This window comes from Poecilia latipinna, unplaced genomic scaffold (assembly GCF_001443285.1).
Source record: "Poecilia latipinna isolate Pla-1442-1.1 unplaced genomic scaffold, P_latipinna-1.0 Scaffold1612, whole genome shotgun sequence".
Lineage (NCBI taxonomy): Eukaryota > Metazoa > Chordata > Actinopteri > Cyprinodontiformes > Poeciliidae > Poecilia > Poecilia latipinna.
Genome location: NW_015114228.1, coordinates 1 through 22060, shown reverse-complemented (window position 1 = coordinate 22060; position 22060 = coordinate 1). Strand labels below are relative to the sequence as shown.

General features: G+C 38.4%; 1 protein-coding gene across 2 annotated transcripts; it reads right to left on the bottom strand.

Annotated features, from left to right (window-relative positions):
• Positions 1–5896: 5896 nt before the first annotated feature.
• lima1a (LIM domain and actin binding 1a) lies at positions 5897–20101 on the bottom strand. 2 transcript variants are annotated; one of them, XM_015059209.1, is made up of 9 exons: positions 19669–20101; positions 11704–11767; positions 10558–10631; positions 9729–9794; positions 9097–9148; positions 8920–8981; positions 8691–8824; positions 6822–7461; positions 5897–6788 (listed from the first exon to the last, which is right to left on the bottom strand). In XM_015059209.1, exons 1-9 carry the CDS (start codon positions 20056–20058, stop codon positions 6606–6608), a joined length of 1665 nt encoding a protein of 554 aa, XP_014914695.1. In that variant the 5' UTR covers positions 20059–20101; the 3' UTR covers positions 5897–6605. The 2 variants fall into 2 exon arrangements, with proteins under 2 accessions (XP_014914695.1, XP_014914694.1); XM_015059208.1 differs by having other exon boundaries at positions 5897–7461; positions 19669–20100.
• Between the last annotated feature and the right edge of the window lie 1959 nt (positions 20102–22060).

The window sequence follows — 22060 nt, the reverse complement described above, 5'->3', positions numbered from 1 at the left end:
ACTCTGATACCATGAAGAAAATCAAACAGCGTCCCTGTTTGCGGTTCAAAACATTCAGATCAGAACCAACATGCAAATCTAAAACATTGAAAAACAGAACAATTCACTGGTCAGTGAAGAAGAGTCACCGCAAGAGTGCAGGAGACAATCGATAAAGCAGAGAAGGAACAGCCCTCCAAGTCTGAGGAACAGCCACCAACAACGAGGCGAAACAAAAAGAAAAAGATACCGTTTCAAGTCTGGTTATAGAAGCATGCCCCTGCTTATCTGATGATTTCAGCTGAAGGTACTGGAACGGAAGATGTTTCACCAGTTACCGAAAAAGCATCGATCTCCGGACTGCAGGAAACAATCGATATAGCAGAGAAGTCCTTTAAGTCTTGTGCTGAAAATGTTAATAAGCAAGACATTTTTCTGCCAGAAGGTAATCTGGAAGATTCCTTAAAGAAGGAGATTTGCAAAGAGGAACTTGTGATTTCTACAAAACAGCTGGTCACCGAAAAGAAATCCATCTCCAAACCACAACAGAAAGTGGATCAAAAAGGGGAGAAACAGACATCAAAGACTAAGCGCATCAAGAAGAAGCCACTGCTATGGAAATCTTTCCCCAAGTCAGACGCTTGCATAGATCTTACGTTTCTTACTGAAAATAGTGACATTGATAGCAGTCCTCTGCCTGAAAAACATAGTTATCAGGCAGCTTTGCCCAGCAGCGGAAGGAAGACATTTTGGAAAGTTCTCCCCAAGTTAGAACCTCAGATAGATGTAAGTTTTATTGAAACCCAAAACGTTTCAAAGCCATGTTATTCCAAGAACACTGTGATTTCTTCAACACAGATAGTCACCAAGAGGGACTCTGGATCAAAGAGGAGAAACATCCATCTCCAGGTAAGCCCAAGGACAACATCCAAACAGATAATTTAACTGAGGTTCCTGTTAATCACACACCAGAAAATGTTCAAGGAGAGTGTTTCAGTGAAATTCAGAATTTGCCCCACTCTTCTGAAAAGACAAGTCAAGCAAAGTGTACATGTCTTGCCAAATTTAAGGAGTGTGCATTGGAATATATCAAAGTTCAGAAATACTTAATGAAACAGCTTGAGGAGATGTTCACTATAAATCGTAAACTAAATGCTAAACTTAGACAGCAGAAAGATCTGATGAGGAAAGGACTCTCAGAGAGACACCAAAGCAAGAATTCAATGGTTTCTGTTCAAATTCAGACAGATTCACAAGACCGCTCCGTTATCGATCTGCTTCAGTACAACAGAGATGGATGTACAGGAAGCCAGCTATCTGTTAAAACCAGTCCATCGAACGATTGAATTGGAAACCCTCAGTAAAGAAAAGGTTTCTGAACCAAACAGTGAAGAACAAGACATTTCAGCACCAGAAATAGTTGTAGATCAGACAGCTACCATCAAAGATGAGATTCACTCAAATGAAATGGTAATCGGTAAACGGTCTCCACAACACAACAAAATGGGGACCATCAAGATGAGAAAAAGCCATCAAAGAAATATAAACGTAAGAACCAGAGGAAGGCAGGAACAAAAGCTGCTTGTGAGCTGGAGACCCTCAATGAAGAAAACGTTTCTGGAAGAAACGGTGACCAAGAAGTTTCAGTGCCAGAAACATTTGGGGATCAGACAGCCACCATCAAAGACAAGATTCATACAAAAGAAACAGTGATCGCTAAAGTACAGCAGATCACTGAGGAAGAAGCCGTCTCTGGAAACCAACCAAATGGGGACCAGCAAGATATGAAAAAGCCACTGAGGAAATCTAAATGGAGGATCAAGAGACAGGCAGCAATGAAATATGCCTCTGAATTGGAAAACCTCAACAAGGATAAAGTTTCTGGAAAAAACAGTGACAAGAAGCTTCTGTACCAGAAACAGTTGGGGATCAGACAGCTGCAGTTAAAAATAACATTCATATGACTGAAACAATGATCTCTAGCCCCCAGAAAATCTCAGAAGAGGTAATGATCTCCGAAAGGCAACAAAATGGGGATCATGAAGTGAAGAAAAGGTCATCAAAGAAATATAAGCATAAGAACAAGAGAAAGGCAGCATTGAAAGCTGCCTCTGAATGGGAAACAGCCAATAATGATAACGTTTCTGTAGAAAACATTGAACAAGAAGAAGTTTGAATGTCGGAAATAGTCAGGGATCAGACAGCCACCATCATAATCGAGATTCATAAAAACGAAACAGTGATTGGTAAACCACAGCAGGCAATTGAAGACAAAATGATCCCTGAAATACAACAAAATGGGGACCAGCAGGATGAGAAAAACACTAAGACACCAAAAACCGATTTAGGAATAATACCAGAGATCCTCCAGAAACTTTCAGAGCAAATAGAGACAATACCTTGTAAAGTTTCAGAAGATGTAACAGGTGAGGTTCCTGTAGTTTCCACAGAAGGGGAAAGTGGTCTAATGGAAGAACAGAGAACGTCCTCTCCACAGATAAAGGCTACATTAAAGATGTAATTAAACACCTAAGGAATCACAGACTCAAGCAGCTAAAGAGTCAGCTGAACAGAATAATGTCTCTGAACAAGAAGAGAGCCCCAGGAAGAAGATTTCACTGTGGAGGCGAATCAAAGAGGCTTTAACTCCATCATGTCTGCGCCAATTCAAAGATAGACGTTAAGTCCAAACGGCGTAGAGATCAGCTTATGTCCCCAGTAGATTAGATTTAAAAGGGGGGTAGGGCCACGTGTGTTTTGGGTGATTGGTGGGAATTGGAAAAAGAGCTGCTGTTGTTAATTGGACATTTTAATATTAAAAAGACAGGACTGCACGGTGGAAAATGTCTCCCTGTGTAGGTGTGGGTTCACTCCGGGTGCTCCGGATTCCCCCACGTTCAACAACATTGTGAGATTTGTATTTCTAATTCTAAACAGAAAATAAGGCAACCACATTTATTAAAGGGAAATTTAGGGAAAAAAATGTCAACATGGAACAAAAAAATAGAAGCGCAAACACAAATGCATGCCACACTTTTCAGATTAAATGTTACAAGAAATATGACAACCAAGGTTCCTTTTTCTTCCACTTTGCAGTTACGCACCACTTTGTGTTGGTTTATCCCATAAAATCCCAATAAAAAAACATTTATTTTTCTGGTTGCAACGTGACGAAACGTGCAAAACGTTCATGGGGTGTGAATACTTTTGTAAAACGTGACGTAAAACTTCTGCACAGCATAATTTTGAAATCACATCTGCTGGCATCTTGGTTTCTCGCTGTTATGTTTTCATTTTCTTTAAAAATAGAATAAACTCAGCTTAAATTAGTCAGGTTTTGTTCTGACCAAATAAAAACTGGAAATAAAAGAAAATGTCGCTTAGATTGGAGCCAAACATGATTTTAATTTTTCCAAATGCAGTCGTTCCTGTTGTAAAGTTCTGCCTTGTTCAATTGCACTATGATATCCTGATTCACATGATCAATAAATGTTTTATTAATGTTAACAATGTATTTGTTTTCTCTTTTTTGTGCTCAAACCTGGTTATTTAAAATAATTTGCATCTTTGTCTTTGTTTTTTATTGGTTCCTCTGAAGCAGTGGTGACCAAAAGAATCATTTCTAAAAACTAAAATCACCAAAAATGTTTTTTTTTTTTTTTACACTATTGAACAATAAAACCAGGCATGAAAAAACAGGATAATTTTTGTTTTATTATTATGTGAAAGGCGTCCAGCAGCTCGATTAAAGAAAACTGAAAAAAAGTTGTTGGCTGTTCTCAGCAATAAAAACAGGATCTGTGTCAGACTTGATCTGGAAACGCTTTGCTGTATTTAGCAGCAATTAAAAGCAGATTTGGCTGCACCAAGATGTGCTTTAGAGTACAAGTCAAGGAGTAGAGGTGGTCCTGGTTACCATGACAACAGAAAGAAACAAGATGATCACTTTGTGTCTCGGCAAACATTTTAGTAAGTAGATTTTTATTTAAAAGTTGTAATTTTGTCCTAATTTATTCTTGAATTGAGGTTGGGAGGCCCTAAAAATCAATCCAGGGGCCTCAAATGGCCCCCGCACCTCAATTTGAAAACTGTTAAGTTGTTAAAAAAGCAGAGTCTCTAAAACTTTAGGACAACTTTAGTATATGCACATCAAATGGATTAACTGTTTCTGCCCCATTTTATTGTTAATGATGAGGCCAGAAAGGGGAATATTTAATATGTGTGACTAATTAAAGCTGTATTATGATGATGATGATGATGCCGAGGATTTATTGAAGTTCTGTCCATAAACAAATACAGCTCAAGAAATTATAAATCATACAATGATTTTTGCACCTAAAATGTAACTTTTCTTAATATATTTTATGAACAACACTGGTTAAATAGATGTACGGGTTAACATGTGGAATGACTTTGGTTAGTTCTTTAGTGAATATTGGACCTTTAAAATATTATTTTTCCTATTTTCACTGCATATTTCTGCAGTTTTTCTACAATATGGACCAAACCAAATATTCATATAACTGACCTGCACTGAACTCAGATTTTATTCATCTAAATTTGATGCTTTCAGAATTAAAGCATCAATTTTTGCAACTACTGACATCTAGTGGTCAGCTAAGATATAGCTGCCATTCTTTATATCTTTTTGAAAAACTACTTTGCTCATTAGGACTTAACTCAGTTTTTTAATTCTTCTCAGCTAAGAAATTGTCAGTAGAATTTATTTTTAGGATAACAAAATAACTGTAACAGAACTGTGCTGTGAAAAAGACTGAAAAGAATCTGAGCAGAGAAGTTAAAGAAAAACACAAAGAACAGACAAATCAATTAGGAAGGACAAATATGAACAGCTTTTTTATTATTATTGGTCCTGCTTCTGATTGGTTGGGAACATGAACATTATAACAAGAGTGTCGAACTCATTTTATTTCAGATCATATCTAGAGCAAAAATCTTTTTCAGCCAATTGTAGCAGAAAATATTGATAAACTATTAAACTGTTAATCGGTGTTATTACACTGATGTAATTTGACAGAATACCAATAAAAATGCCTTTGATTTGATTGATAAAATATTAAGAGGTTTTTTTATTAAACATTTAAATATATTTTTCATTGGAAATATATATTTAATATTTATAAAAAAAATATATTGGCTGAATATTTCTAAAGTGTTTAAAATATTAAAATAAAATGTTTAATATTTTTACACTTCACATGTCAGTAAAGAATCAAAAATCACAGTTCATTTAAAAAGTTCAATGTATATTTTGTTTTTCCATCTTCAAAGTATTTAAAGGTATTTAGCTTAGAGGGCCACATAAAAACTTATGGCGGGCCAGATTTGGCTCACAGACCTCGACTTGCTTTAACTTCATCACTATTCATCTATATTCTCAGTTCCTGAAAAAATGAATTTTGGATTTTCAGGAATCTCTTCCAAGACAACCAAGGCTGCTTGTGTACTTTTTTCTTTCCATCGTACTTTCTATTAAAACAGCTTCTTTTAGAGAAAACATACTTTTTGTGAACAAGTCAGGAGTTCTTCACATCATAATCCTTGTATTAAAATTTATTTTAGAAAAACTAGGTTTATTTTGAACAATGAATTAACTGATTAAGAATGAAATAAACTTATGCATCTGTAAGTGCATGGTTTGAACACCAGAGGGCGCTGAACGACTGTCAGTAAAGAATTAAAACCCGTCCAGAGGTTTATTTAAAGTTACATAATTTGTTTTTCAAAAATAAAAATATATTCTCATCTGCAGTCACAGAGCTTGCTGCCTTTTATCTCCAGAGAAAAAAATGTTAAGCATTCATGAGCAAAACTGTCCAAAATACTCAAGTTCAGCCAAATTAAAGTTGCAATTTGTGAAAGTTTTGACATTTTAATCAGAACTCGGACACAAAGACTTTGTATATAACAATTTATTTAAACAGCAACAGTTGGAGATTTTCTCCCCCGGATTAAAAAAACAAACCATCATTGCTACATCCAGTTATAAATCTTTAAAAATAGAAACAAAAAGATTCAAAGTGATAAAAGATGAAGACTAATTCAGAAAGCTGAGTCTGAGAAGCCGACCAACCTGCCACAATAAGAGCCGACGCACTGCAAAAACATAAAATCTTTAAAGTGTTTTTGGTCTAATTTCTAAGGAAAAAATGTCTGTATATTTGAAATAAAAAACATAAAGGTAACTGTTAAGGAAGATACGAGGTTGTTTTAAGTAAATAATTCCTTAATATTGATGAAAGACTACAAGTTCCTCTTATAACGTGTAAAAAATGTCAAAAGTAAAATCTGCTATTTTAGGAATGATTGACTTAAAATAAGCTCCTCTATCTTGGTGAAAAGTTACCGAGTTAGTTTTATTTCAAGTATACCGAGACGTGCATTTGAAACAAGACCAAAAACTCGTGGTAATATTTTGTTTTTGCAGCGCGCTTCAAGCAAATTACTGAACATTTTAGGGAAATCGAAACAAATCGTCCCAAAAATTTTAAAATGATTCACCAGATTTGAAAAAATGTTTTAAAACGAGACGAATATCTCAGATGGAAGTGGTTCAGACTGTTCAGCGAGGCACATGACGAGTAGAAGAAGAAGAAGAAATCACTTTAGACGTCCTCCTCCTCATCCTCCTCTTCGCCGTAGTACCTGTTCCTCTTGATCATCTCCTCCACGCTCAGCGCCTCCTCTTCCTCCCCCTTCTCCTCGACTTCGTCGCTGTCCCAGAATCCCACGTCCTGAGATGACCGGCTGGCCTCCACCTCCTCTTCGGGGGAGGAGACGGCCATCACTTCCTCCTCGGCCATCTTCTGTGGCTCCTCTTCCTCCTCCTCCTCCTCCACTGCGTCGCTCTTCATCTCCTCGCCGGAGCTGCTCTGGACGTCCACGCAGCTGTCTTCAGGGCTGTCCTCAGCGGCGGCGGGACTCCGGCTGCGGTCGCCATGTGAGAACGCAGCGCTGCGCTCCTTCAGGGAGGAGCTCTGCAGCAGCGAAGGAGAACCTCGGTTCTCCTCTTCCTCTTTTCCCTCCTCCTCCGGCGGCCATTTTGCTTTGATCGGCTTCAAGGCGGTGGTGTCGGCGACGGCCTCGCTGCGGCCCGGCGCCTCCTCTGGCTCCGTTTTGGGAGGCCAGGAGATCTTGAGGCGGCGCGTTTCTGCGGGTTTGTCCGTCTTCTCAGGCGACGCCTGGCCCAAAGCCTCCATGGTGGCGGTCAGAACCAGAACCTTGGCCAGCGGGGAGTCCTCCACGCTGGGGCTGGACTGGTCCGATGGCGGGCTCTGCGCCTTCGGCTTGGTCCCGGGGCTGGACCGGTCGGTGGCCTCGTCCGCCTCGCCTTTGCTCTCCCAGAGCTCCTTGTGCGGCCGGTGGCCGAAGCCCTCGTCGTAGTTTCCTTTGGCCTTGAACAGCTGGCAGAAGTGAGGCTTGCAGTAGATGTTGTTGTGCAGAGAGGCGTAGTTCACCAAACTGGCAGAAAAGAGACAAAAATCAAAGAAAATAAATATTTAAGATATTTCATTGACTCCTACCACAATGCAAAAACTATGCAGTCCACCAAATTTTGAATCATCTGAAATCATCTTGTTTTTTCTAGAAAATTTCAGAGTGTGAGAAGTTGGAAAAACTTGTAAATTTCTGAAGTTAATCTCAAAACTTCTGGGCTTTTCTCTTGCCAATTTTCAACATTTGAAATTCAGAAATTTCTCCTTTTTTCCTCAAATTTTTGGGATTAATCTCAATTTGAGTGCTTCTCTTTCTAATTTTCAACCTTTCAGACTCAGAAATGTCCCTTTTTTCTAGAAAATGTCTAAGCTGAACCTCAAAATTTCTGGGTTTTTATCGTGCAAATTTTCAACGTTTGGAGTTCAGAATTTTTTTTCTCTTAAATTTTGGTATTATCTTAAAATGTGTTACTTCTGAGAAATTTTACTTTTCAAACTCAAAAATGTTCTTGTTTTTTCTAGAAAAATTCGGAACAAGAAAATCTGAGTTTGATTAGTCAAAAATGTTCTAGAAAAAAACCCTCAAATTCAGAGATTTGTCTCAGAAATTTCCTAGGCCAAAAAAAGAACATTTGAGTTTGATAGGTTGCAAATTGGCAAGAAAAATTTGAAGTTAATCCCAAAAATTTGAGGGGGGGAAAAAAAAAAAAAAGAAATTTCAGAGCTCCAAAAGTCTAAAATTTGTGAGATGAAGCAATTTGGAAATTTCTGAGATTAATCTGTCAAATTTTCAAAACTCTGAAATTCTGTTAAAAAAAAAAAAAAAAAAAAAAAAAAAATTTTTTTAAAAAAAAAAAATTTGGAAATTGAGATCTCATATTTTCCAGAATAAACAAAAAAATTTCTTAGATCAAAAAGCTGAACGTTTGTGAGAAGACAACTCAGATTTTGAGCCACTCCAACTTTTAAGTTGCCCTCAATATCTTCGTTTTTGTGTCATTTCCTTCAGTGGTCGTTGGTGCAGCGCCCCCACAGGCAAGGAGGGGAACAGGTTTGACACAATGCCAAGTGGAAATGTAACATGTTGCCATTTTGGTTCCCAGTTGAACGGAGTACATCAGGTGTAGTTTTACCCTACAAACCCTACCTGTAGGTCCGAATGTGGCAGCTTCTTTTAGATCTGAGTTTTCTAGATTATAACACTCTTAACTGCGTCATAAATTACAGAAAACCTTCTCATCCATCAGTCCTCACCTCAGCTTGGTGTTGCAGTGCGAACAGCGGAAGCAGGAGCTGTGGTACACGTCCTTGTTGGCCACCAGCCTCTCCAGAGGATAAACCGTCTTCTGACACGACACGCAGGTCTCCCTCACAGGCAGGTGGAAGCTCTGCAGACAGAAAACATCCAGTCGGCGGCCATTTTGATTTGATTGGCTTCTTTCATGTTGAATTTATGAGCCTGACGTTCCCTGAGTGGACTCACCTTGGGGGGTTTTGAGTGAGGAGAGTCTTTGTGACCGGAGGACGGAGTCCCTGGACCAGAGCCTGAGGGGAGACACAGTTTACCAATAAGATATGTCAAAATGACCACCAGGGGGCGTGATTTTCACACTCAGAGGGTTTAAGATTTCACAACAGTTTCAGAACAAAGGGGGATTACCATTGCTTTCTGGGGTAAAGGCTCTCCTGCCGTTTTGCTCAGAATCAGGACTCTGAAAAATAAAATAAAATATAAATATCACAACCGACTTGTTCAGACAGGCGACTTTAACGAAGAAAACATCCACTGACAGTGAAGCTGCACTGCAAAAACATAAAATCTTACCAAGTACATCTTAGTACACTTAAAATAAGACAAAGCAAACTTTTGAAAACTAACATTTTGATGTTTAAATGACAGCACATGGAAAAATTTAATGTTTCAATTGTTGATTTTGTGTTTTTAAGATGTAAAGCACTTTGAACTGCCTCACTGCTGACGTGCTACACAAACAAACAAGATTGACTGAAGTAACTTTTCAGCAATATGTGGGAGTTTAAGTCATTAAAATTTATGAAAAAGTACTTTTTCTGCTGGCAGCTTGTTTCACTTATAACACATTTTTCCAATGTTACATATTAAGTAATTATTTATAAACAATCCTACTTCTTGCTGGAAAGTTACTTGTAAGTTAGTTTTGCTTTATTTTAAAACGTATGAAGATAGAAACTGCGCAAAAATACTTGGCTTAGATTTTATGTTTTTGCAGTGTAGCGAGAAGCTAAAGCGTGAAGGAAAGATTGAAATCTCACCATTTCCAGAGAACATGGAGGGACGTTCTCCTTCTGTTTCCCACCAAACCCGTCCAGGTGATCGCTCTGAGAGGAAAACAAGAGGTGAGAGGAGGTTCAGATAACAGGAAAAAAAAAAAAGGTGAATTTTACACAGTTTCCACACCTCTTCATGTACACTGTGTTTAAGATGTAAAGCAACGCCAAAAAACTTGTTTTCTAATTAAACTCAGTTCTTTCAGCTACAAATGACTCAAAATGTGACTGCACTGTATGAGTTTTTTAAGATTGTCTGGCAAACATTTTTGAACATTTTTTAAAATCAGAATAAAAAGACTGAGCTAACTCCCCCCTTAGCTCAGCTAGCTCGTGGCTAACTCCCCCTTAGCCTAGGTATCGTATGGCTAACTCGCCATCAATTCAGCTAGCTCAGGCTAACTTTCCCTCACCTCAGTTAGCTTGTAGCTAACTCTCCCTTAGATCAGCTAGCTCGTGGCTAACCTTCCAGCTAGTAATTGCCAAAAAATAAAAATCTGGTTTATGTTTAGTTCATTCTAATAATTTGTTTTACATGCTCAACATATTGGAACAATTGTCACAAAGCTCTAGTAGTAATAATTCAGGACTGGTTGGATGTAATATTCATTCATAATAATTTCTCACAATACACTAATAAGTAGCATTTAACCATCCGAAATGTGTGAATCATTTAATCCTTATAATTATCGCTTAATCCCCAATCAGTTTCAACTGGTTTTTTTTTAATACCATTGTTTATCATTATTAAATTTTTCTCCTCAACAAGCCAGTAGTTTTTGGAGGCACCAGCAGGATAAATATGCAAACTCACATCCTGTTTGGAGATGGCAGCTTTGTAGAGGGCCATCCTGTCACGGAGAGGAGTGGATTCAGCCAGACTTCCATCTGGGGAAGCACAGGAATAAAACATTAACAACACATTAAGACCACTTGGACATGTCCAGTTTTATCCACATTCCAGCTTCTCCCTGTCAGGCATGGAAAACATCACATATTCAGCTCTGCATTATCTGCTCTTTCCCCCCCGGTTCAGATCCTGTCAGGAATGTTGCTCAAGATAAAAACAAGGTTATGATATTGTTTTTCCTCCCAGTTCAGACCGAGTGCAGCACCAACAGGAACACAAGGTCAGCAGTTGTAGAGGAAAGCAGGATTTTGGGCCGTTTCCTGTCCACTTTTAAGCAATCTGCTGATAACAGAGCACCATTTGTCACCTCTGACCCCCCTTCTGAATTTAGGGAAGGATGTAATCCATCCGAAGGAAGTGAGGAGAGCACAGGTTTCCCAAAAAGTTCTACAGCGTTCAGAACTTCAAGAGAAGATTTCACTGGACCACTGCAGGCACATAAAAATGTCCTGGAAAGAGTTCAACAGAAACTAGGTCTGGAGCGATTAATCGTGTTAGCCGTGATTAATCGATCATCAAAATAGTTAGCCAATTTTAAATTAGTTGATCATTTCAATAACAGATTCATCACGGCCAGTGGAGCTGAAAATGTTCTGAAAAGTTGCGTTCTCCAGTTCATGATTAATCGATTAGCTGGATTAATCGTCGACTGGAATAAACGGAACTGAAGACAGGCTATTTGCTGAATAGCCCTGCTGGTCGTGATTAATCCGTTATTGAAAATCTTCAACTAATTCCTTAATCGATTAATCATTAAATGGAGTATACAGACCCAAAAGATTAATGTCATTTGCTGAAAAAACACAAAGATATTTAGTTTCAGCTCATTTAGTTTTCAGTTTCAGCTCCACAGGTGAGTGCAGCAAAGTGAAAAGAGTAATGGAGGTGCAAAGATTCATTTTACAGGAGTAAAAAAAAAAAAAGCTCTGCTCCAGTTCTCCAGCTTTTACTTTTAGGTGCTCTGGGATTTTCTTAAAGAAATGCAGGTAAACGTAATTCTTAAGTTAAATTTCCAGCTATAATGATGATTAAAAATAATTATTCATGTACCTCCTAGCAGCTGGTCCATGTTGGAGGCGCCGGCGTTTCCTCGACTCGTCTGCTCTTTGGATCCCTGAAACAACAAAACAGGATTGTGTTAGACGTTAGACGGCGAGTGGAGCGGTGACGGCAGCCGTTTGGCGCTCACATGTTTCAGTCAGTTGAGCAAAGAGACGGGAAGTGGCTCCGTCTGCCCTTCCAGGCGGATTGATTCAGAATTAGACGAGGAAAAAAAAAAGCAAAAGATGAGCCGAGAACAACAAAGGTGAGGTCAAGTGTTTGCCGGCCCAGTTCAAACCAAGCCGCTTTAATCCCCTTAAGAGCTCAGAGACACAGACGCCCCATCTGTCCAGAGATGGACCCAAATAACCCAAATTAAACTATTTTTTATTTTAGTTCAACCCCAAAGTTCACTGCAAATCAGTTGCAGTGAGACCGACGTGAGCGCACACATACATTTCAGCAAACAATAATTTGTGGTGTGTTTAAGTCTCAAACATTCACAGCAGAAGGGAAATCTTTTTGGTCTGCTGAGAGCAAATATTAGTGCACATAAAATAAGCCAAAACTAAAAAGTACCTTATCACCAAGAAATAAAAGCTAGTTTTGAGTCTAGAACATTTTCATCAATATTGAAGAATCAGTTAAGTGGGGAAAATATCGTTGATTAACAATCTAGCAGATTATTTCATTTATAGCTAGTACTTTTCATCAATATTAAGCAATTATCGATTTAAAACAAACTCCTATTTATTGCAGAAAAGTTGCCTGTAAGTTACTTTTGTCTTTTTTCAAGTGTATTAAGATATTTGCACCTGGAACTAGACCAAAAATACTTGGTAAGATTTTGTTTTTGCAGCAAATTTGTGTGGTCAGACTTAAACACATATATGCGGTCACAGTTTCACAGCACATTCTCTTCATTTCCTCGCGCTCCGACTTCGATTTGCATGAATTAAAACGCTTTTATTGTGCAACTTAATGGAAAAAACCGGCACGTCTCTGAGGCGTGCACCCAACAAGCAGAGCTGAGCATGCAGCGGTCTGCTAATAAAAAGGAAATGGTTAATGTGGTGAGACTAAGCGCTCCGAGGTGCTCAAGCTGGCCTCCCTCCAACGCTGCTGCTCAGATTACACAACAGAGCAAACCGGCGTCTCATCCTCCGTCTACAAGCATCACATGTCCAACTCTCGCTCAGGAGGATTGACCCCTGACCTCTGAAGCCAACGTTGTGCGTCTGATCTCCATTCCAGCCTCTGGTTTGCACACCTGAGCTGCTCGCTGCGGGCGTCTGCAGGCCGCGGCGTGTCGGGCTGGAAGGAATGGATGAGCTGGAGGTGAAAGTACGTCTTGCATAATCAAAGTCAGATGAGCGTCAACTTGTCTGGAGCAGAGCAGCATGTTGCTCGTCTTCGACTCTCTGCTGTTGGCAGTAAAACTTCGACAGTGAAAAGAGAACAAATGGTTTCGGTTTCAGGACGTCGTCGGTCCGATTGATGGTTAGGTTGACGAGGTCGGGTCAAAAGGTCAGCAGGGAAGAATCAGTCGGGTTTCGAATGATGACCAACAACGTGAAGAGCTTCAGAGTCGCATCTTCACTTCAGTAAATGGTTTGATTTTAAAATACATTTATAAACATTATGTCTTTATAAAACCTTCAGCAGGAAGGGAAGAAAGTTATTGATGAGTTAATCTAAAGTGGATTGATCTTCTTGGTTGATTAACGATTATTTGATTAGCGGCCATTTTGAAAATGTGTTTTCTCGTCTCAAAAGGACCGACTGTTTTTCCCCAATACAACGAGAAAAATAAAAAGTATTCTAACAAAAAAATATTTAAATTTAACATTTTGTGTCTGCTGCATCAAATACTACGACATAAGAGATAGAAAAAAAAGTCTAATATTTTGATTCTCAGAAATTTTCCATAAGAGAAAAGACTTGAGCCTGAAACAGAAATTTGCCAGAAAGAATCTCAAATTTTGAGATTCATTTTAGAAATCAAAGAGAAAAAAAACAAGGAAAAGTAAATATTTGATTTTCAAACTCAAATTCTGAAAAAAAAAAGAAAATTTCATTTTTTTATAGCAAATTATCAATTTTGAGCTCAGATATTTTTTTTTACACATTGCTGAGATTAATCTCAATATTTCCGTTTCAAAAGTCAATTTTCAAAGATTTCGACTTTTGAAAATTTTCAAGTTTTTCTAGAAAATGTTTTAGATTAATCTGATTTTTTCTGGGCAATTATTGACTTTTGGAGGTCAAATTTCCATCCTTTCTAGAAAGTTTCAGAGATTATTGTAAAAATTTCTGTTTCAAGAGTCAGCAATTTACAAAGCTCTGACTTTTCAAAACTCTGAAATTTCCAAGTTTTTCCCCCATAAAATTTCTGAAATTAATCTTAACATTTTGGAGTTAAAAAATAAGATTTGAAATGCATACGTGTTTTTCCCCAAAAAGTATTTTAATCCGTTTTTTTTTTTTTTCTAGAACATTGTCGTCTTTTGGAGGTCAGATTTCCTCGTTTTCTTTGTAGAAAATTTTTTTGTTTTTTGGTGGAAATTGACTCCTTTTCAACCTACAATGGTCCAGTAAGTCGTTGTTTTCTTTGGCTTTGTATTTAAAATTACCTAAGAACAACAGATCTAAAGCAGGTATTAAACTGAAGACAGCACCAGAACAATGGACCAACTCCAGAGGCCCGGGTGGAGCTCTGCTGGGCCGACAGCGGGGGTCTGATGATGGTTTGCATGCATAAACACACGGGGGGTGTCAGTGTAAACAAGCAGCACCGGCCAGACAAAGGATCCGATGCTAATCTGAACCCCATTAAAGCTCTGCTACAGACAGACGGACGGACGGACGGACAGACCGCTCCCCGCCTCCCATAAACACACAGTTTACTCCGAGCCGAACCACAACAAAGAGGACAGTTCAGTCTGCAGACGCAGCAATGCTCCCAGATAAAAAACCCAATCGATAAAGTCCAACAGAGGAACTTTACAGAAAGGAAATCATGAACCTGAGACAGAAACAGTAGCTACCTTTGGCGCAGACAAAGCAGGAGGTAAAGCGGCGAGGAGGAAGCGGGTCGCTGAGGCTCTGATGGAGATGTGGGTTAGGGTCTGCGTCGGACCAGGAGGAAGAGGCGACGGGGGGAGCAGGTGTTCAAAAGGAGGGAGTGGCTGAGGTGGCGCTATTAAAATGAAACCGGCTTTAGAGGGAATCAGACTGCGGGGAGTGATGTGGGACAGGAGGAGCAGCTGGTACGGGGTGCGACTCGGAATAATGGAGGGGAGGAGACGGGGTCTGTGAGGGAGGGAGGAGGGTCAATTAATTTCAGAGCGTCTGCCGACTCCATGTGGAGAGAGAGAGGGGCGAGTGAGGGATGTTTACATAAGAGGAGGAAGATGAAGAGTCTGGATCCAAACAAGCCAAATGCTCCAAAAATGATTACAAGATCTTCACTGCAAAATCCAGGATCAAATGAGTTGATTTAACCAAACTGCAAAAACAAAACCTCAATGTAGCTTCTAGTGCAAAATATCTGAGCACTTTAAAGGTGACAAAAACTTAACTTTTCAGCAAGAAATAGGAGCTTATTTAAGTCGACAAGTGTTGGATATTGATGAAAAAGTTCTAGTTTCACATGCTGCGAAAACAAAATCTTACCAAAATTTATTTTATTTAAAAATATTGGGATGTTCTGTCATTCATGCCAAAAATGTCAAATTGAGAGCACATTTAAGACTTTTGCTTTTATCTTTTCAGTAATGTACAAATTAGACAATATTTTAATGAAGTTGTCACATTTTGGTAAAAGATGAATCTGACAATCCAAAATATAAAAAGGATTTGGTGCTTTAAAAAACAAACGGGTAAATAGTTTTTAAAATGTTTCCTCTCACTTTAAAAAAAAAAGTACAAAAGTTTGTACTTTTTGGATTTTATATTATAAATCAAAACAAAATGACAACTTAGAAGGAAAAATGATAGTTTTCAGTTTTTAAGAATAAACTCAAACGGCGCTTGATGCGTTTTTATTCGTCCTCCTCCGTTCTGATTCCTTCAGAAGTCTAATTAGTCTGCAGTTTATGTCCTGGTTAATCCCAGCTGTTTTTCTGAGGTTTGTTGGCGAACAAAGAGCATCATGAAAACAAAACAAAGCAGACAGGTCAGGAGAAAACGCAGAGATGCTTAAAGCAGAGTTATAAAACAAAAAAACACTGTTACATCAATCTTCTGGACATAAAATGGTACAACTCAGAAGTTACAACTATGACAACTAAAATTCCTGAATGGATTTTGCAGAACAATCCTCTCAAGGCTGCGGTTATCTTTCCCTACCACACTTTTTCCTTCCACTCAACTTTTTTTTTTATATTCTTAGACATCAACAAGCTTCTTCAGCGAAGCCTTTTTTGTGGTTTTCCCTCCTTGTAGAGGTCGTCAGTGACTCAAAATCCAGAAAAATGTTTAATCTTCGCTGGTTTCTGATTTTGCAGAGAAGTTGCGCTTCTCAACGTCGAGCTTCATTGTTCCGGCGTGTTCAGTTTGTTTGAAGCCAAATTGCACAATTTCCAGTGGGAGGATTAAAACTGCTGGGAAACTCAAACTAAATCAGAGGGACTGGAATTAAACTGGAACACGGTGAAGACGACTTCACTGATTTAATGCAGAACTGGAAATATTAAAATAACCAAACAAACTTATTCTGCAGCCTGGTTTGACGGGAGCCAAATTAAGATGTTTGTTTTAAATTACGAGAATAAAGTTGTTTTATTAGCAGAATAAACAATGTGACCAGAAGAAAGTTGTAAAATATTTTATTGATCCCAAAGAGAAATTTAATTATTGTCTTGTAATACAACTATTTTCATATCCAGTTTCTCGTATTATCGTACCATTTCAGTAAAATTACGACTTTTCGTGTCGAGTTTCTCAGTATTACGACTACTCTTGCAATATAACTATTTTTGTAGCATTACGACATAACATGACTACATTAGTAATGTGACTATTTTTAATATTACAACTCTCATCACATCTGTATTATTTTTACTTTTTATATGATTTTACTCCAATAATATGACTGTTCTGGTAATACAACTTAATTTGCCATCATTTTCTTGCAATATTTGACTTTCCACATAATATTGCATCTTTATTCTTGTAATTTAAGTATTCCTTCCTAGCCCCAATATGCTCTCATAGCCATCCGATGGGTTGATTCAACAAGACCAGATGGAAAAGAAAAGTTTCCGGTGCTACCAAAAGCAGCACCAGAAGGGAGGGACGGCCAGAGAAAAAACAGGGTTTAGATTGACGAGGAGGGAGAGAAGCTCAGGGGTGATTGATGATGAGGAAGAGGAGGAGGAGGGGCTTTTCTGGCCTTTGGAGGGGGAGGAAGATGGTCTGAAGAGGCAACAGATCAGCTGTCTGCAGTCATGAGCCTGCAGCATTACATCATCCACCCTCTGAAGCTCAACAAAGCGGCAGAGGGGTTCGGTCATACAGTGGAGGCCATTGTGTCGATCGCACACGCTGATCTGGATCATGGAGTCCAAAAGAGACATTTCGCAAAAAGCCCCCCAGACCCCGCAGCGTGTTCCCAGCTAATGTTTCAGAAGCCTTCGTGGGAGTTTGGTGGGATGTGGAGAGTAAAAACAGGAGTCAGGAGACGGAAGAGAAAATTATGACCAAACTAAAGTATCATCTGCATATACTCTAATCCATTAGGGCCAAAATTGTTGACAAAATGTGTAAAGTTTTTTTTAATTAAAACTGAAAAGTTTTATTTGTTGCTCTAATTCTAAAGTGACAATTTTCCTGGCTGCCTTTAACTCGAAAGGTTTTTGTTATTGACTTAAAAATTATTCAAGAGGTTTAGAGTCATGCTTTTATTTTTGAAGAAGGTGAAGACTGTTCCATTTCCAGATTAAAATCTACTATTGTGCTGCATGCAAAATTGATAGTTGGCAATACACACTATAAAACCGAAATCTGTTCCAAAGAATCACTTCCTGAAACGCACAGTTGTAAGTTTGACCCGTTTGAGGACGAAACACGAGTTATCGATACATGGTGGGTGCTAACGCTTTAGCTACGTACAATGTTTCTAACGTATCGCGCTTTACGTTTAGTTCTTTAGTGTTAGCTCAACCAACAGGTCCTACCACTGATTTGGAGTGACTACCTAAGATAGTAAAGACTAATCACTGTGTTAGAGTCGAGGGTTAAAGTCATTTCTGTAGCCATAGCTTTTTATTTTCTAACAAAAAACACTGAAAATTATTTAGAAAACATTCCAGTTTCACGTTTCTACAGTTTGGAGGGACAGTACTTTCTTTTTAAACCATAACTGCTATAAAACAACTAGACATTAAGGCTAACCTGGCTTAATTCCCTGTATTTGAGTCACATTCTGCTGATGCCTGTAAGGAAAAATCCGTTTCCAAACCTTCTGCCATCTACTGAATCAGCCTGGCTTTGGACCCTGCAGTGGAAACGCTCACAACTGACAGGTGACATAAAAGGTTTCAACAAGTTAAGCTTTAGAGGGGAAAAAAAACACAAATATCTCAAACCAAGTTGGGTTAGCTATAAATTGCACCATTAACTAAAACTTTGCAGACTCTCCAGTTCAGAAAACCATGTAACCTGCAGCTATAATACACCTAAAAGACAATTTAGCTAAAGGAAAACGTCCAGAAAAGACTTGGCATATAAATTAAAGATCATGCATAATTTATCTGATTAGTTAAGACTTTATTTGAGCGACCACCGACCGGCTGCAGAAGTTAGACAAACCACCAGCGTTGCACCACGTTTTCACATCTAATGCAATAACATTTTGCAATGCCTTAAAGAAAACACATGATCGGATGGTAAATTCCTCCTTTTTATGCTCAACAAACAACAATTAGCGGCCTGAGGGAGTATGAAGCAGGAGTCGGCCTGAGATGCTGGCTGTCAGCTGAGTCAGGGTGTGTGTGTTCAAGCAGAGGGGCATGCAGCGAGGCTGCACCATGTGACCGAAAGTATGAACACACCGGAAAGACTAGACCTCTGACAAAAAAAAAAAGTGATTCTTCAATAAGTTGAAATGTATTTTTAGCTTCAGGAAAACGTGAAGCGGTAGCTTCTCGACTCACTTTTTAGATCGCTTCCTGTCAACTCTTGTACATCCGGTTTGAAAGCCGGATGAAGCATTACATCATCTGTAAGATGTTGCTCTGACTAAAAGAAAGTTTTGATCCGTTTTGGGTTGAATCAGTGGTGCAGCATTTGTTTTTAAAGCGTGTGGGACCTGAACTGTTTTAAGTGGGTCTCTTAAATTCAAACGTAAAACTAAAATATTTTATACGTCACGTAGTTGCTCAAGAAAAGTTGAAATACTACCTGAAATTCAAAAAGTAAACATTTGTATACTTAACCACATTTCTTGAGCTTCTATTTTGGTCTCCACTGCTTCTAAAACCAGCCCAAATACTTAAATAAAAAACACTGAAGTTTTTGGCAAGAAGTTAATGTTTTTTATGTTGGGGAAAGAGAGCCATTTCAAAAACCTTCTGAATAAAACGTCACAAATCAGAAGGCACTGCGCCATTACCTAGCAACCAAAGCTGAGCTCCAGCACATTTGGTCAGCTGGTTTTCCTGCCATCTGTTCTGTACAATGGCTGCTGGAAAAGACGAGCGCGTTTTTGACTTACTATCCAGAAACCACTTGCTGCATCTTGTTGGTTGTGCAGCAGGCTCTACTTTTGCTTTTCAAACGCATACTGTATAGTTGCACGCCACTATATAAGTGCAAATGTAAACTGACCAGATTAAAATCTGATTATCTGAGAATAATTTTGTCCAAAAAATTACTAAAATGTTTTGACCACAATAGGTCACCTTTTGGTTATGCGCGCTCACGTCAGCCTCACTGCGCACTCAGATTCACTTTTGAGGGAAAGTGACTCGCCTCGTCAGGGGCGTCTCCTCTCTCAAACATCATCTTCAGGCTGTTGATGGGAACGCTGGGCTTCTCGATGTCGGACGTCTCAGCTGCTGCGGCCTCCTCCTCCACCTCTCTGCCGGGCTTCGCCTCCATCTCCATCAGGTCTTCGGCTTCCTCCGTCAACGGGTCGATTCTGTTCTCGGGGTGAACCTCCAGAGAGGATCCTGCAGATCTCAGGACCTTCTTTTGGGTCTGGAAACGGGACGCGGGTTTGGTGAGCAGCAATGAGCTGCTGGGGCTCTGGGACGTGGACGGCTGCTGCTGCTGCTCCCAACGTTTCTTTAAAACACTCAGATTTCCACCAGACACAGAGGATGGAAGAGGCTCCACAACCTGCAGAGAGCAACAAAACATCCACTTCAATCAAATCACTTTGTTTTGCATCATCTGATTTACGTATTTAACTCCAAGACTGCAAAAACACAAAATATTACCAAGTTATTTTGTCTAGTTTCTGATGCAAATACCTTAGTAGATGTAAAATAAGGCAAAACTAACTTACAAGTAACTTTTCAGCAAAGCTATAGCAGCTCGATTCAAGTACATTTGTTAATGTTGATGAAAAAGTTCTAGTCTTATTGGCAGATTATTTCATTTGGAAGACGGGAAAATCTCTCCATATAAATGAAATAATCTGCCAGCAGAAATGGCACATTTTCATCAAGATTAAGGAATTATTGACTCAAATCGAGTCGCTGCATCTTTGCTGAAAAGTTGGTTGTGAGTTAGTACACTTGAAATAAAACAAAGCTAAGATATTTGCACCGAAAAGTAGACAAAAATAATTAGTAAGATTTTGTGTTTTTGGAGTGAAAGTACACCAAATCATTTCTGAAACAAAAACTTAATCCTAATTTCTGCTAACAAACTTTCAGGTTGTAGAAACAAGAGATTAACATGATTTTTTTGTTTGTTTTGTTTTTGAAGAAGGGTCAAGCTAAGATTTTTATTTTTTACAAGAATAAAGTTGTAATATTCAGAGAATAAAGTAATTTAATGAGAACTCCAAACAGCTAAAAATTAGGATTGTTGAGTATTTTGTGTAGTTATCAGTTTTACAAACAATGATTATTAATAGAAACACTATTTTTTAACACAACATCAAAGTATCAGGATTTTGAAACAATTGTGCAAAGAATTGTTTTAGAAGAAAAATGGTTACACAAGATCTTGAATAACTTTTTGATATTTTGTTCTAGTAAAATGCAACTTTGTTATATTCTTGCAGTATCCTGGTCTTATTAACAGAAGGGATGATTGAAATAAAAAACACTTTTGGTAAAGTGTCATTTGTAATCTTTTTGGAAAGAAATAAAACCTGCAAAACAATTGAAATCTGATGTAATATGGATTTAAAAAAAAAAAAGATTTTTAAGTCATATCATCCAACTCTGAAGTGAATCAGCAGAAAAATGTGAATTAGGTCAAACGTTTGGAGAATCAAACCTAATCCAACTAGAGGGTCATTTTTTAAAACCGGATCAATATTAGTTTAATGATGAAGTGCAAAAGAACAAATTTCCATCAAAGTTTCCCATCAACTCAACGCAGAAAAATCAGGAACAAAATGCCTGAGACCAGCTGCAACTCGCCCTCAAACTCTATCATTCAAGAATGTTTCACCAGAATCTGCATCTCTGTACGATCTCCACCGTGTCGACACACGTTTTACTAGAACCCGGCGAGATCGTCACAGCAAAGAGGCTGAAAGTTCATTTATAAACCTGATATAAACCTAAACTAAGGCTACCATAGTAGCTCTAGATCTCAGGCTGTCGTCCTGCTGGAAGGAGTCAATGTTTAGCTCCATCCATGTTTCCAATCAGCTCACCTGCTGAAGAGAAACATCCAAACTAGAGCTGCAGCTAAAGATTACCTTAGTAATCAATTATTCTAATTGGAAAAATGGCACATTTAACCACTTGGGCTTATTTTAGACAATTCGAAATGCATTTAGATGCAGCTCCCAAGAGCATTTCAAGATTTTAGAAAAATAAATTTAAAAGAATTAAAAGTAAACTTGTTGAATTTATCATGCTTTAGAAACAAAATTCAGCTATTTAAATAAGAAAAAATGCCTAAATCGAAACATACCATTGTTTGGTGCATTTGCAACTAAAAAAATAAAAAAAAAAAAAAAAAAATACTTTTACATGAAAATTTCATCCCTTTGTTCTGCTCAGCTCATCAATACAGTGTATTTATGATCTGTTGATCGTTTTTTGGATTAAATAATCAGACAGCAAAAGGTGCTTAATAGGGGATTTAACAGATTTTGAACAAAGTGAAGCTAAAATGCTACTTGAGTTTTAAGAAGAACATTTACAAAGATTTTTTTATTTCTTAAATGCAAAAT

Coding starts and splice junctions, on each gene's coding strand:
- lima1a (XM_015059208.1), bottom strand. CDS start 20,058: ATGTTTTGTTGCTCTCTGCAGGTTGTGGAGCCTCTTCCATCCTCTGTG. Junction 9,795..10,557: donor CTGCCATCTCCAAACAGGAT/GTGAGTTTGCAT, acceptor TTTTCCTCTCAG/AGCGATCACCTGGACGGGTT. Junction 7,462..8,690: donor CACTGCAACACCAAGCTGAG/GTGAGGACTGAT, acceptor CTTTTCTGCCAG/TTTGGTGAACTACGCCTCTC.